Consider the following 16,998-nt stretch of genomic DNA (forward strand, 5'->3'; position numbering starts at 1 on the left):
CCACTGAACTGTCTCACAATGGGTGTAGCAAGAGCTCCCCTCTGTGCTCTTTACAACAACGCTGAGATGCTTCCACCAGCTTCTCAGGAGAATGGGCAGCTGTGCGAAAGGGGAGAGTGCAGAACAACTAAAGGCTTAGGCTATGGAGGATGTGGTGAGAAAATGTGAGAGGGAGCGGAAGACCAGAAGTGTCTACAATTCCTCCCTAGCGGCAGGAGCCACGGAGAGGTCTCCTCTAAAGTGTTAATTACAAGGCATTCTGGTATTTAAGGGATGTCCGCTGTTATGCATTTAGAGTAAAGCCCAAGAATTACACGATAAACACACGCTAATTTTCTCACTTTTTGTATAATCCTGTAGTAAGCCAGGAGAGAACTCTATCAAATTAGGATAGCTGTGTTCCTCATTTAAATTCACTCTAATGTCTTAATATGCATCTCTCCCATGGTTATAAAACCTCACCATTCTAATCTGATCTGAACCCTCAAGTATCAATCGGCTCCGTACCAAGCAAATGAGTGATTCGTTTATTCAAAACAAAATGAATCATTCCGAAAATGGGTGATTTACATAAACATATAAGATATTAGCTACTCGAGTTAGGAAAATGAGGCCAGTCTCCCCATTTCAATTCATTTCTGGCTTTTTTTTTTCACCCCTGATGTGCTCCTACCTAATGTTGAGAGACTTCTTCCGAAGCTCACTCCACTTGAAGTTCATGGTATCCAAACGTCTTCGCAACAGGGCTGCGTCGTCAGAACCTTCCAGGGATCTCAGGACCTTTTGGCCATTTTCATCCAGGTTGTGATAGATATCTGTGTGAGCTTCGATTTCTCCTTGGAGGTCCTACGAGACGGCAGGAGGAAGAACATGCACAGAGTTACCAAGCGAAAGAGATCGGCTAAATGTGATTTGGGAGGAGTGTAAAAAATGATTCGTTCACAAGACACTTGAACTGGGTCAACTAACAAGACGATGCACCCCCAACTTCCTCTTCTTGCTGTATTATCTCTTTGTGTTATTATGGAGATCGGAAGTGGGCATCTTATTAGGTATAATCAATTTATTCCTTGACATTATAAATTGGAACGTTATGTATCTGCAACTTTACACGTTTCCTAAGTTACATCCACTAGTCCGCAGACAAAAGAGAGTGTTTTCTGGAAGTGATACGAAGTAAGATTCCATGACAAAGTGCACCCCAGGGCCGATCATTTCATTACACTATGGGTTAAGTCATATTTTCCGTGCACATAAGTAATCTGTAGAGTTGATTCTGGCCATAAAAGCATGGAGAGACTAATAAACAAGGTTGTACTCGGTCCGCAGCACCAGCACGTTAATGGGATTCTAGCATAGGAGAGCATCTTCTTGACAATGCACATTAAGTTCGCCTTGGCATTACAGCATCACACATTTATTATAGCGTCATACATTTATTAGTAAGATTTCCCATTTAAACTACCGTCGTATTTTTAGGCTTGGCAGGTAGAAAGCCCACAGGACCTTGAGAAGCGTTATGATAAGAGATTACACATTCAACCTCATTTGTATATACACAGATCAAGAAAATTATCATAGTAGAAGAATCTGACCTTTACATGGTATGTCTTCCTGTGTAACATTTTCAGCTTGAACCGGGGACTACAGCACTGATCGTGTTGCATAGCAATCCTGAGAAAACCCAGCGACTGAAAGAGCCCTGCTTTAAAATGCCAACTTTGCTTACATTCTGTTGACAGAATGAATTTCAGAGCACAGGCCTCACCAGTCAATAATAATAAACAGCCACTTTGTACTCCTCCCTAAACGGTGGCCAGGCCTGTGGGTGTGGGAGGGACCTCAGAGAGGAGGCCTGGAATGTGCAACTGACAATTTATATCAAACAGCCAACTTTTCTTGTCATTTTGCCATTATAAGCCAGAGACATTAGAAATTCATTTTCTATATGTGTTTCCCTCCTTGTTCCCAACAGTACGGTCAAAGCCAAAGGAACATTCCTTAGAGAGCTGCCGGGTACCAGCATTCCTTTCTGCCCACACAATGAATGGAGCCTTTGTCCATTATCTGACTTGCTTTGAGAGATTTGTATGCTTCTGTTCAACAAGTTTAAAAATTCATTCTGAAGCTCCGAACAATTGGATTGATCTGTGTAACTAGCAACTTTTTTTTTTTTTCTGCTCTCTCTTTCTAAAATGGAATGAAATGGCTCTTCTGAAGTGAGGGGGGATGTGAGAACAAGTCACGGACTCTTAGATGCCGACTTCGGAATGTTGAGAAGTAAGGTAGATGGACAATGAATGTCCCTGTCACTATTTCTGGAAGTCACGAGGTGGCGGGGTGGGGGTGGGGGGGGTATGGATAGAAGCACATCCAAAGTTGAAAGAAGGGAAAGAGTCCAACAGATCGAGCAGCATCTATCTCTATCCCATCAAAGAACAGAATTGTGCTGCAAGGAAATTGCCTGGTTTCGAGACCAGCTTACGTGGTGGAAAACTGGTACTGGGCTTCCTGCAGGATGGGGTTTGATCAAACATGCATCTCTGTTCTTTGTTTAGGTCACAGAACGGGGCAGAACATGCCCCTGCTGAATTCGCCACTTCTTCAGGAAAAGAGAAAAGTGATGTTAATGTATCTAAAGAAATCAGGGCTCAAAACCAAACAGACCCAAGTCATCCACAGAATTCTCCCCGCTTCTCTCTTTTGCTTCACTTTTCCTCTTGTTGTATTTGATTTAGAACTTTGCCTCAGAGTACCCACCTAGGGGACGGACACCAAACCTTTAGTTGTTCAAGAAAATTAGGTCTGACTAATACAATCGGCTTTGTGCATCGACATGCATATAAATGATAGTTCATCTGAATTTTTAGATCCCGCGCTTACAGCAGAGACCGAAGCTCAATCGATAGTTCCTTAAGATCATGCAGATCGTGAAGTCATCAACACCTTCTTGAATAAATGAGCGATCTTCCCAGGCATAAAGAGGAAGGTGATTCGTAAGTCTGCTAATTTTCATCTTTGCTATTTCCATTATGCCACCTATAAACATCTTTGTTGTATCATCAAAAAGATAAACACACGTAAAACCGATGCACCCATATTTATCGAGGACTGGTTATTTGGCTAGTCTTAGCACGGTGGGAAAACAAGAGGAACGCAAGAGAGAGCTCTGCCTGTACGTCTCTGGAAACCTAGCGTGTGCTTTCGAATGAACTCCTTCACATTACCAACTGAATATTGATGGGAATTTCTGGCCAAATCTCAGAGATGTTGGGATGAAAACTGCTCCCCTTGGAAGTTCGGAAGTGGCTGAAGTAAAAGTCTTGGCACAGGCACGAGGGAGCTCCTAGCTTGCACCTCTTCTCTGGGTCACCGTGCTGGTTGAGAGTGACAAATGACACAAGAACAGTAATGGGCTTTACGGTGTACAAAACACTTACGAAGGTACCGCTTTGTTCTTCCTCCTGGCCCTGTGGAGTATGTGTTTTCTCTGTTTTTCCTATGAGAGCACCGAGGCGGAGAGAAATGTAACTGACTTGCCTACGGTCATGTATCTTTTAAGTATTAGAATCAGAGTTCTTTCGACTCTGCAAGCTCTTGGGCTGCCCCTCCCCGCCCCATTTGCTACGAGCAGCGCTTGTAATAGACAGCAGTTATTGAAGCTGAACGAGGTGAACGAGGCTACTCCTAACAAACAAGGTGGGAAAAGGCAACTGTTGAGGGAAAAGCACTTGGAAAGCGGACATTACTGACTTCGATCAGAAATGTACCCGCATGGATTGATTTGTTCCGAACGGAAGATGGAATCCTGACCACCGTTTTCACTTCTTATTTGGCAGCTGGGCATCTGGGACCCGCTGTGAGCAAAAACCGTTTGGGCCACAAAGGGCTCCTGCTGCAAACTCTCCTTGCCGCCGGAACAGAAATTCTGCCTTCAGTAACATCACACTAAGCAATGACCTGACACGCCGGTATCGATGCAGCCGGTCCGTGTTCTCTTGGGACGGGAGGCTGGTAGGGAATTTGTCAAGCCACAGGACGCGGGTAGGCTGCTGGAAAACGGAGGTGAGCGTTGGTGAGGAACACAAGGCTTTTTTGAAAGGAGGTTGGCGTGCTGTAATGGAGATTTTTTAATACGAGTGGGCAGCATGACTCCTAGGGGGGAGGAGACATTGACAGGACAGGTAGGAAGGAAGACACCCACACTTGCCTAAAACTCCCACAATGGCATTTATCTTAAGAGGGACCTTAGACTCGGGGGCCACAGAAAAGCAGGCGGCGGGCATAGACAATCAAGTGGAGTTCTCAGCAGAGAGCCAATCTGGACAAAAAGGAATTGTCACAGGCATTCGTAAGTAGTTGTGTTTCACTTCTGATGTAACTAAAAAAGAGCACTTAATGCCTTCCTCACTACATTCAACGAAGGCTCTCTTCTTTTTTTGATGGTATTCTTTAAAAAGACCAATAACTAAAGAAGAGGGAAAAATGCCCAAGGTCACACAGCTGATCAACCACGGGGCCAGATTTCAAACCCAGGCTATTGGACCCCAGGGACTGTGCTCTTAACCACGAGGCGATGTTACCTCTGAGGTTTTTCCTATTAACTAAAACTTTTTCCCAATTATTTTCTCCTGTTAATAACACGACGAAGTGTTAGGAGTGTTAGGAGTGTTGCTTAAGTTTCAACAAACCTCGCCCTGCCATCAGACAAGGCAGAAAAATGCTTTTGGTACCCCAAGAGTTCATTTTGTGGTCTTAATAATATGGAGACTATTAAACAGAACTGAAGCAGTGGACAGAGATATCTCCAATACAGTAAGAGAGAACATCAAATCATTGAGAAACCGGGTGCCAATAAAATCATAATTTGTTGCCTCCCCCACCAAAGGACCACAGAGCCTAAAATTCTGTGTGATCACAGAGGAAAACTCCACTGTGACCATCAAGCAGGCCAGCTGTAAGGCAAGCAGTACATTCACAACGCAGAGGTTTTAGGAGTGGAGAGGATCTTGTTTCCTGGAGAGCTGTTTCAAATCTCGCTCTCCCTTCTTTTTTCTGAGAGTCTGGCCTCCTTCTTTCCTAAGTCCGCTTTCTCAGCCTCCGGGGAAAATTCATGGCAGAATGCAGTTAAGTAGACCTAGTTTGAGTCTCCCCCTTCTCTTTCCCTTATTAGCTGCCTAAGTTGAAAAACTCTTTAATCTCTTTGGCTTTGCTAAATATTAAATAATAATACCTACCTGCTGGGTTGTTTTGAATATTACATGGAATAATTTTTGTAAAATACTTTTAACAGTGTCCAGAACACAAAAAGCCTTTAATAAGTAATAGCTAATATAAGGGTTTCTCTTAGAAGACAATCAGTGTGGAGGCCAAGTGATAGAAATAGACCTCATGAACTCATGGGACTTGGTTTGAGCCTTGAAGGATGGATAAGACTGAGAGAGGTAGAAGGAAGGAGGTATTCCCACTGGGCAGAAGACTGTAAGAATGGCAGAAGGTGGGAGTGAGTTTGCTTTATGAGCAGGGACAATGAATTGCACAGCCCGATGGGAAGCCGCGATGTGTGTTCGGAAGAGACAGAATGTAGCTGAGGTCCGGGGCTCCTGGGTGGCTCCGTTGGTTAAGCGTCGACTTCGGCTCAAGTCATAATCTCACAGTTTGCCAGTCTGAACCCCCTTCGGGCTCTGTGCTGACAGCTCGGAGGCTGGAGCCTGCTTCGGGTTCTGTGTCTCCCTCTCTCTCTGCTCCTCCCCCGCTCACGCTCTGTCTCTCTCTCAAAAATAAAACAAACCATCAAAAAACAATTAAAAAAAAAGAATGCAGTTGAGGTCCTTAAACTAAGTAGGGTGAAGGCCTTCTTTCAGGAGGTCACTGAGAATAAAAGTTTCTAAAGGAAAGTAGGACAAGCACAAGATTATGGAATATTAAATTTGTACTGTCTCATTCAACAAGTAGAATGATCCACAGTGTCCCTAAGTAACGAGATAATTGGAGAAGAAGAGGAAAAGTTATAAAAGTTTTACTAGAAGAAAAATAAAGAAGAGAGATGTCAAGAATGAGTTAGGGCTACACCCTTCTTCTTATTATATCCAAACAAATGATGATGATACTATTCCAAAACATCATTGATAATAGTATCCAAATATTTTCTTTCCTATGTAAATGGAGCTATTGGTCTCCAAAAAAGAGCTCAGCAAAGGACAGCCTCCCTATCTTGAATGTAACCGAGAAGTCAGCAGCAAAACAAAACAGACAAAAAGATGTGGGAAGAATAAAAATAAGTGACTGCATCTCCCTACAAAATTCATGAAAGACGCACAATCTCTAATCTTTTCTGAAAGCAATTAGTATGTGAATAATGATAAGGCCATTAGTTCCTCTTCACTGATAATTTTCACCTAATTCAAATCCGCTTCATAGGAAAAAAAAAAGAAAAGAAAAAAGAAAGAGAAGAAGCGGTGATCTGATTTCCAAGAACTTAAAAGGTCAGGAACAAAGATCCAAAACAGGAGAGAAGTTATCCTTGAGGGCTACACGGAAAGTGGCAAGGAGCGACACCTGACAGAGAACCAGAAAGCTGTAGATGGAGTCACGGGCACACATAGGTGACCGGGGTTACGCAGCGTGGCGACTAACAGCCCTACATATATTATTAGCCCTTGAAGGCATCACCTTGCTTTAATGTGAAGCCAAATAATTAATGTTGATAATGAAGATCTGAAATTCACCAGGAAAAGCAGAAGTATGTTCAGTAAACTCTATTTAAGAAGCAGTATATCTAAAACTTTTAAAATTTCTTTTAATGTTTATTCTACTTTTGAGAGAGAGAGAGAGAGAGAGAGAGAGAGAGAGAGAGAGAATGAGAACGTGCACGCGTCAGCAGGGGAGGGGCAGAGAGAGAAGGGGACAGGATCCGAAGAGGGCTCCACACTGACACTTGATTGGGGGCTCGGACTCACGAACTGTGAGATCATGACCTAAGCCAAAGTCGGACGTTTAACCAACCGAGTCACCCAGGCGCCCCTATCTAAAACTCTTTAACTGAATTTGTCCAACATAGTTATCCCAGAAAGGTGTTGATGCTTTAAAGACATTAAACAAAACAAAAACCCGTGCACAAAAGTCAAACTCCCTTCGTTTGGTTATCCAAAATGACTTGTGAGACATAGGCTCTCAATACTCGAGGTTTTGGAGTACACACACACACACACACACACTCCATTATGAGAACAGAAATCGAGAGTAAATCTTTCAAAACGTTTATAGCAGCCTAAAAATAAAAAGCACGGGGTTGCATTTTGTGTCTGGTTTTTGTAAGTTTGAAAAGTAATTCATTTTTATTGCGTGTTACAAAAGTATCAGTCTGGTATGGATTGAACATTAAAACTAGCAAAACAAAACAGAATTACCCTTCCTAATGGATTTTTTTTTTTTTTGAGAAGCACGCGTATAAAGGAACTGGGCCTACAAACTTGGCCTTATAAGGACTCTAATCTAACCACCAGACGTCCTTCACTCACTCAGGAAATGCAGTTGGGTACAGACTCACAGAAGGTGTGACTGTTTTCTGTTATTCTATCTCTGGCCATTGCAGTCCTTGGGAAAGCAGCAGAGTCATCAGCCCAAGAGAAACAAGAGTTAATTTGGGGACTCTTGTTTGGCTTGGAGCCTTGTTGCTCTAGGTAGATAAGGAGTGTGTTTGCAGGTCCACTGCATCGCAATGCATCTTAAACGAGCAGCTATGGATTTAGGAGTCCGCAGGCTGTGCTTTAAAAATGGCTGTTATTAAGGTCCTCAGAGACTATTATCCTGCAGGGTTCGTTGTCTTTGCTTTCATATCTCATTCAAAAATTCTCACACTTGTGCCCGAGAACAGTGGAGAGAAGGGATATGGTCTCCTGCCTCGGTACATTGCCAGGTGCAAACCTTTATTTCAAAATCTAATCTTTAAAAATGCCTGGCCTAGGGTGGATTCCCCCGGAGGAAACTGAGCAAAATCCTATTTGTCAGACCACCTTAAGCAATTGCAAACTCTGGTAACACGTGATGTTTTCTCTCCTTGTCTGCCCCTCTGGTTTACTCTAGTCTTAAAATTACTTTTTAAAATCAAAGAGTTCACTTCAGATATACTAGCTTGGAAGTAACATGGGAATCATCTTTTCTCTTCTGCATCGCGTTTTTACTTGTTTCTTTTTATTCTGTCACAGTGTGAAAATTCTCTGCATATTCATTCATCACACAAACATACGTGTAAGTGCCTATGGTATTTCCAAGATTTCACTAGGAGCTATGGGACCACATCTAATGTAAGACAGATGTAGTCCCAGCCCTTAAATTTCCTTCCTTCCTTCCTTCCTTCCTTCCTTCCTTCCTTCCTTCCTTCCTTCCTTCCTTCTTTCCTTTCCTTCCTTCCTTCCTTCCTTCCTTCCTTCCTTCCTTCCTTCCTTCTTTCTTTCCTTCCTTCCTTCCTTCCTTCCTTCCTTCCTTCCTTCCTTCCTTCTTTCCTTCCTTCCTTCCTTCCTTCCTTCCTTCTTTCCTTCCTTCCTTCCTTCCTTCCTTCCTTCTTTCCTTCCTTCCTTCCTTTCTTTCCTTTCCTTCCTTCCTTCCTTCCTTCCTTCCTTCCTTCCTTCCTTCCTTCCTTCTTTCCTTCCTTCCTTCCTTCCTTCTTTCCTTCCTTCCTTGCTTCCTTCCTTCCTTCCTTCCTTCCTTCCTTCCTTCTTTCCTTCCTTCCTTCCTTCCTTCCTTCTTCCCTTCCTTCCTTCCTTCCTTCCTTCCTTCCTTCCTTCCTTCCTTCCTTCCTTCTATCTTCCCTCCTTCCCAACTTTATCTTCCTCCCACTAATATTTAATATATCAGCATCTAGGCCCCCAGTGGTGAAAGACAAACTTCTACTTTCTTGATGTACACAGCCTAGTAAGGTGAACACAGAGAGAAATAGGACAAACAGGAAAGAAATAGGGCAAACAGATAAACAAATATTCAATAAAACAAGAAGGTTCTGTGAAGATAGCAAGTGGAGGGTTATGGTGAGAATAAAGGTCTCCATGTGGTGGTGATGGAGTGTTCTTTGGTCACGGTGGTCATGAAATACCTATGTAAGAAGGTTCAATGTCACCTGAGACTTGAAGGATGGAAAGACACCAGTTATAAGAAAACCCAAGGACACAGAATTCCTTCTGAGTAAAAGGGGGACTTGGCCATACTCCGTACCCTTTGAATCTCGATGTTGATCTTTCTTAGCATTATCTCTTAGCTCCTGCCTACAGCTCTGGCTCCCATTGCCATGCACTTGGAACTCATTTTCCTCGGAACAGCCTCGTGTCTTCTCTGCTAGCGAGCTTGGAGTCATGAAGGAAGGTGAGAGGAGAACCAGAGGGGGACACAGTTTTAATGAAGGCCCTCAAGGGACCAGGCATTGGGTTAGGTACTAAATGCTCTGCCTACGTCACCTCATCTAATCTTTGCCCAAACCTTATAAAGTAGGTTTCGTTTGCCCTATTTATGGATGTCAAAAAATAACGGGCTTTGAAACATTTTGTAATTTGCTCAAGATCACAAAGCTAGTCAGCGGGGGGAAGTTAGACTCTAAACAGACCTTACAGGGCCTCGGGCCAGGCTCTTTCCACTGCGCCAGGCCTCATCCCAGTCTGTTAATTACCTCCACCCTCTCCAGGCGTTGAGACATACACGTGCCTTTACGTATTCTCTTGTTATGTGGACTTGTGTCACTCTTCCTCAAGGGTTTCACATCCAGTTCCCTACCTGGAGTATAAGTTCTACACATAAAACAAACATTAGAAAATCATTCCCCAAACCTTCCTTTGATCCCTCATTCCCCTTAAGGGCCTGCCCTATTTCTCTCCTAAACTTCATAGCCTAACTTTTGAAGGGCGCTGTGTGCAGTCAACCTCCTTCAGTCTTCTCACTCTTACAACTACTTCTGCCTCTCCTCTTAAACTGTTCTCATGAAGGTGACCAATGACATTCCTTGCGGCCAAATCCAAAAGACACGGCTCTGTTCTTTGTTTAAGGCTTTATGTATTTTGCAGAAAGCGAGACAGAGAGACAGAGAGATAGAGGGACAGAGAACCAGCAGGGGAGGGGCAGAGAGAGAAAAGGATAGAGAGAATCCCAAGCAGGCTCCACGCTATCACCGCAGAGCCCGACACGGGGTTCTATCTCACAACCATAGGATTGTGACCCGAGCCAAAATCAAGAGACAGATGTTTAACCAGCCGAGCCACCCAGGCACGCTGGCAACGTTCTTTTCTAATGCAACTCACCTCCCAGCAGTGTTTGACACAGTTGACCACGCCCTCCTTTTGGAAACCCTCTCTTTCTTCTCTTGGCGACCACGACCCCATAATTTCTTAGTTTTCCCCCTCCCTCTTTGGCTCTTCCTTTTTTGTTTCCTTTGACAGGTTGTCCACTCCTACCTAAGATTTGAATGTTGGTGGTCTCCAGGACTTGGTCCTAGGACCCTTTTTCTTCTCCTTCTCCTCTTTCTCCCTATCCCTAAGTATGCTTACCCAGTCCCATGGTCTTAGATAGAACGGATAACCTGAATCATCCCCAATTCAAAGAGCCAGCCCCGAACTCCTCTCTGAGTTTCACCAATGTATTCGAAATCTCCACTTGAACGTGTCACAGTTGAAAGCATAACAGGTTGAAAAGGGAACACAAAACTGACTTCTCTCCCAGTTTTTACCATCTCAATAAATGGTGCTACCATCCATCTGTTCCAGTTAAAAATGTGGAGTTTTCTTTGAGACATCCTTCTCCTTTACTCTCATCATCCAACCCATTAGTGTGTGTGAGGATTCCAACATCCAAATCATATCTCACATCAGTCCATTTCTTTCCTGCAGCCACCCTAGTCCAGGCCACCTCTAACTGGTCTTCTAGTTTCTTCTCCTGCCTCCTTTAATCTCCACATAGCAATACAGTGATTTATTTGAAGCCTACATCAGATCATGTCATTATCTTGCTCTAGAAGCTTCTACTGCTTCCTGCTACGTTTGAAATAAATTTCAAACTCCTTACAATGGGACTTCAAGGCCCCACATTATCTGAAGGATCTCTGACCTCGTCTCTAGCCACATTTTTTTTTTACTTTAGAGAGACAGAGAATGTGGGAGGGCAGAGGGAGGGAGGGAGGGAGAGAGAGAGAGAGAGAGAGAGAGTGAAAATCTCAAGCAGGTTCCATGGTCAGTATGGAGCCCGACGCGGGGCTTGATCCCATAACCCTGGGATCATGACCTGAGCTGAAATCAAAAGTCAGTTGCTCAACAGCCTGAGCCACCCAGATGCCCCTACATTTCCTAGTAAGTTCTAGCCAAGGTCTTGCCTATCACAAAGCTGGTGGTAAAAGCCCCACTTTTTACTTGGGAGGCAATCTGGGTCCTCCTTTTTTCCTATAACTGGTATCTTCTCCTTCTTCACGTCTCAGCTGACATTGAACTTTCTCACATAGATATGCCTCTCTTTTTTTTTTTTAAGTTTATTTTGAGAGAGAGAGAATAAATATTTAAAATTTAAATGTTTAAATACCAAAAATACTTTAACAGTGTTTGAGAATAATTATTTAAGGGGCAGCTGTCAGCGTATGTGGCATCACGGAGAGAATGGAGGCAGGAATTTAGCTGACAGGCGGCCTCAGCCATTCTTGAACCAATGATAAGGTTGTTCCAAAATCAGGAAAGAAGGAGGAGGGACACTACCATCATCGAGTGTGCATAAATTACAGAAATAGTCGCATGTGTGACTCAATTTCATCCTTTCCTTTCTCTGCCTTTGGAAGGTAGACACAGGCAAAGTGAGAACTGTTCACAAAAGCATTTTAAAGATAGAAATGCTATTCTAGGCTGCATTTCCCCCAGGAGTCAGACAAACATTATATATGCTGTGTTTTAAACATATACATACATACACTCGCCCCTTGGAACCAAGTAAATTACGATGACGAGGCAAGGGCACTGACATGAGAGCTGCAGGTGGGCACGGGAGACTCCCAACGAAAAGACATTCTGTTAGGCGTTCCTAAAGCATGTGGGAGTGGGTTTTAAAGGACACGCGCTCCTGAAAAAGGGCAGGTAAACACTGCATGGGATGGGTCAAAAACAGTTAAGGTGCCGTGGACACAGTGGAGGAAACTAATGTCATGATGCTGGTGTTGGAAGATGAAACAAGTCCTGAGGCTGTTTTCTTTTTTACAAATACATCTAAAATTCCTATCAAAACCTATACTGTCTTGCAATATTTTTGTTTTGTTTTGTTTTGTTTTTTTTTCTTCAACGTTTTTTATTTATTTTTGGGACAGAGAGAGACAGAGCATGAACGGGGGAGGGGCAGAGAGAGAGGGAGACACAGAAGCGGAAACAGGCTCCAGGCTCCGAGCCGTCAGCCCAGAGCCCGACGCGGGGCTCGAACTCACGGACCGCGAGATCGTGACCTGGCTGAAGTCGGACGCTTAACCGACTGCGCCACCCAGGCGCCCCTTGCAATTTTTTTTCAGATACTGCTATATGGCTTCATTGCTCGTAAGTGGGTATTTCCTACGTGCGACATCTCTCAGAGGATCCTTGCCGGCGGTAATCTCGAAAGGCCTTCATACTTAAACTCGAGATTGCCCATGTAAATCGTAGAGACGGCCACGTATGAAAAGTCTACAACGCGGAAGGTACTTGGGGTTTTGTGTTATGTTTTATGTGCGGGAATCAGCCTGTTGGAAGATAACTGTCCTTATCTGAGAAAGACCAGATGGGCCTTTCCGACACTGAGACATATTTATTATTGCACAGCCACGAGGAGGGGTGGGGATGTAGTAGAGGGAGAAAAATGGGGCAGGAAACTAACGCTCAGACTCCTTATAAATCCCCTCCATCACGTCTGTGAAGTGGGCTTGGACAGGTTGCTTCATCTCCAAACTGTAGCTTCCTCAACTGGGGGCTAAGAACGAGGGGGAGTAAAATGTATAAATTCTGACAGATCTGTGTTCTAACCCTCGTTCTTCCCCAGTCTTCAAGTACAGAGCGAGTAACTTCTGAGTTGGGCCACATGCAATACCACGCAATCATTACTTCATTCAAGTATCTGGAAGATACTCAGTTGGTGCAGGTTTCTGCGATGCTCTGAGAGGAATGCCCAGGCAACTGAATTATACTCCAGTTAGGTATGTCCTTATTTATTCCTCCTCGGTCAACTCAGAACTAATACCTTTCGTGATGTGGAGTGCCTCACAATGAACAGAACACATTCTTATCCTTAAAAGAGGCAGCTATCTTCCCATGGACCAATACACATCTGGTTATATTTAGCTATACAATTTGTCTATGTTATATGCAGAGCTAAAGGTTAGAGGAGCTCTTATTTTCCTGAACGTCTTTGTCACAGAGCTATTCCCCCCTGCCCCCGAGATTCTGTGTAGTTCAAGATCGTGGATTAGAAATAAGCAATTAGTTGATGTCAAGTCTCATCTTATCCCAACAGCAATGTGTAAGAAGAAGGCAAGAACATATGGCAAAGGGCCATAATTATTTTTCATAAAACACCAGAAATCACAACAGCCATGTCGCTAATTTCCTCTGGCTCATTTTAATTATGAATGTTGTAACTGCAGAACAACTTTATTCTGGCTCCCACCCCTCGAAAGAAACCCCTCTTAACCTCCCAATGCAACCACAAACAACCCTACATGGAGGCAACTGTTTGGAATAGGTTAAGGATATCATAAATCTACGATGATTTTTACATCTTTTCACCCTGAATAGCAGGACAATTTCTAAATAATTCACAGACACACATTGGACACAACTGAATTCATTTGTGGGTGCTCATTAGTCTAAAGTTTAGAGATATTACCTTTATTATTTGTTTAATATTTCAACACTGTAACATTTCTTTTCTTTTCTTTTCTTTTCTTTCTTTCTTTCTTTCTTTCTTTCTTTCTTTCTTTCTTTCTTTCTTTCTTTCTTTCTTTCTTTCTTTCTTTCTCTTAATATGAAATTTATTGCCAAATTGGTTTCCATACAACACCCAGAGATATTACCTTTAACGTGAATTCTAGGTACCCATAAAGTTTGAATGTTAAAGAAGGTTCTCGTATCACGATGTTAACTGAAGTCCTATTGACATAATTGGGTCTGAATCCCTGTTGTTCTTTGGTGAGTTAATTTCTGTCTATGACCAAGTAGAGCAAACTGCTTTTTCTGGAGAGTGTAATTTTTCCCCCTGTTTTGCGCATCGGGAGTTATTTCCCTCTATTTAGCTTCTCTTCTCTTATGGAACAGGGTGGATGGTGATTGGGAGAAAATATACTCTCTTTTTCAACGTATGAAGAAAAGGAAGAGGAAGGTGTGGACATGAATAAAAAGATAGGTAACACTGCCATATCTGCCAAAGAAAATCTCACAAATGAGAAAACTGGCAAAAGATCGAGGATATTTCTTCCTTTCTAGAACCCACTGCGCTGACGTCAGAACATGGGTTTTTCATCGTATAGCCGCTAATCTTTCCCAAAGCATTAGGTTCAGTTCAGAACATCCTAGAGACCCTTGACCACACTGTTGACACAGACCCGGGGCATTCTTGGCCTTTGGTCCTGTGATGATGCTCCTTTCATGTGAGAACACATACATTTGAAAAACCATCTCCAGGAGAGTAAGGTTTGCCAAGGCCTAGGTTTTATTCATGCCCATAAGATAAATCATGTAAGTTTTAACAAAGGACTAGGGCAGAGAAAATAGATTATTTTATATCATAAACATTTTTATATGGGAGCTACACTGGAATATGTTCCAAAACAGTGGAAACTTGGTTCACAGTGCCCCGAGTAAGAAAGAAAAGATTATAGTTGGATTTCATCATTGTCACTAATCTTGACTATAAATAAAGATGTCAGGTCACTCCAAGAAAGAGAAATAGAAGTAGGAAACAGGTTATGTTCATAGCGCTTTACCACGGGCAAAGGTTTCTGGTCCACTCTTCTCAGCTAGGGACAGAGCGACGGTAAAGTTGCCGTGAATCTCTGCGGAAATTTCTGACATAGTTGAGAGTTTAATACAGAAAAACCTTATCAGCGGGGGACTGAGAAACCAATGTGGGTAATACCTAATTATTAACGTTATCTTGAGTAGAAAATAAAGGGACTTGCTGAAAAACCCTTCGGCCTGGTGGTGTCAGAGTTTTGTTCCTTCCTGACTTTCGGATCTTTCCCTTTTGTGGGCTCACAGCAAGATGGAGGTCTTGCCTAAATCGTGTCTGAAAACAATCAGAAAACCACAGGATAGAACTTTATTTCAAGCACCCGACAGTCTCTTGAATAAAGTCAAGTGATAATGATCTCGGATAACGTGAAAGTGGGCACAGCCCTTTGGGAACGGAGCAATTAGCCCCGTCACCAAGATGTGCAGATGCCACCCCGCAAGTGATGGTATTTGAGCAGGGTTTTGAGGGATGAATAGGAGACAACCAAGAGAGAAGACAGAGAATGAAGTTTGAAGCACGGGGAAGAGCAAGAGTCAAGTTGAAGGCAAGACGAGATGAGACAAGAATATATGTCAGAGCTGAGTGACTCTATGTGGCCAGAGGGAAAGGTCCAAGCGGGGCCAGAGGGAAAGACCCATGCGGGAGAGAGGGGTTTGTTTTCTCACCCACACGTAGCTGTGAACATGAACTTTTGCATTGTGTATTCGTAATGTGTCCAGCACGCTGGTCGTCACACCTGAGTGAGCTTGAGAATCACCCAGAAGGCTTATTAAAACACAGGCTGCTGGGCCCCCACCCTGGAGTGCCTGATTCTGTCGCTCCAGCGTAGAGATCGAGAATCCACTGGTCTAGCCCGATGGTCCTTAACCTCCTGCGAGTCACGAATGCCTTCGTGAAAATAATGGATCCTCTCCTGAGAAACCTGCACAGAATTCATAAACACAAAACACGACCACTCATTTCATGGGCTTCCAGGACCCACTAAGAGGAAATAGAAAGCAGCGGCCTGCGGGCAGCGACCTCCACCTCCAAGAAATACAATGAATTCATGAAGGCAACCTATCTTTCAAGTACTATTTTTTACAATAATGACTTATTTTGAGAGCGAGAGAGCGCAAGCAGCGGAGGGGCAGAGAGAGAGAATCCCAAGCAGGCTCCGCACCACCAGCGCAGAGCCCGGTGTGGGGCTCAAACTCACGAATCGCGAGATCATGACCTGGGCTGAAGTCAAGAGTGGGACGCTTAACCGTCTGAGCCAACCAGGTGCCCCTCAAGCGCCGTTTTAATGGAAAACTCCCCGGAAGAAGAACACGTTGAAAACTATTACTACGATATGATTTTGCTGACCTAGGCATCCTGGAATTAGTCACAGTGGTCCTAGGCACAAAATGATTACATTTGGGGGAGGGCGCATATCATAGGACATCCTTGAGGGCTACAAAAAAAAAAAAAAAAAAGTTCCCGTCACTCTAGCCACGTTCAAGTAACCTCGCCCTTTCCCATTATGACGTGACATCTTTTTGGGAAACAGTAAGAACAACAACAACAAACAACAACAACGACGGCAACAACAACGGCAACAAAAACGGGTAAGGGGCGTAACAAGGAGGAAAAGGGTGCATTTAGCCAGGGGCCTGTGGAAAGACATTGGAACTGGAGCTCTGGGTGAAGTGTAGCTGCGGTCCTAGGATGCCTGTCCAGAAAGTTCCAGATCGAAGAAAGAGATCATTAAGAACGTGCTTCAAAGGCAACTTCGAATCAGTTGTGCTACACAGATAGGAGACACTCCCCAGCGTGGAGAAGAGGACACTCTGACTTTACTCCTTCCCTATGAATCCTCCTCATGTGCTTTCCATCACGCCGCGGTCTAGGTATTTTTAAATGACCTTGAGAAGAAAGCAGAGGTGTTCTTTATTTCATGAAAAGAAAGCCATCTTTCATTTCAAGAACCTTAGGCCTGCTCCGCCTGCCCGCACGGAGTCCGGAACCCGAGGCAAATAGTGTATTATTCAT

General features: G+C 43.6%; 1 protein-coding gene across 20 annotated transcripts in view; it reads right to left on the minus strand.

The window, feature by feature from the left end:
- Positions 1-16,998, minus strand: part of DMD (dystrophin) — a 2,138,536-nt gene that overhangs the window by 365,024 nt on the left and 1,756,514 nt on the right. For 18 of the 20 annotated variants that reach the window (XM_058713880.1, XM_058713888.1, XM_058713887.1 and 15 more), the window contains one exon: positions 674-846. In XM_058713880.1, the coding sequence (XP_058569863.1) occupies positions 674-846 (173 nt within the window). Of the gene's footprint in view, positions 1-673; positions 847-1,595; positions 1,696-16,998 lie in introns of those variants that run through there. The other 2 variants (XM_058713897.1, XM_058713898.1) reach the window with 2 other exon arrangements.

The sequence above is a fragment of the Neofelis nebulosa genome, chromosome X (assembly GCF_028018385.1).
Source record: "Neofelis nebulosa isolate mNeoNeb1 chromosome X, mNeoNeb1.pri, whole genome shotgun sequence".
Taxonomy (NCBI): domain Eukaryota; kingdom Metazoa; phylum Chordata; class Mammalia; order Carnivora; family Felidae; genus Neofelis; species Neofelis nebulosa.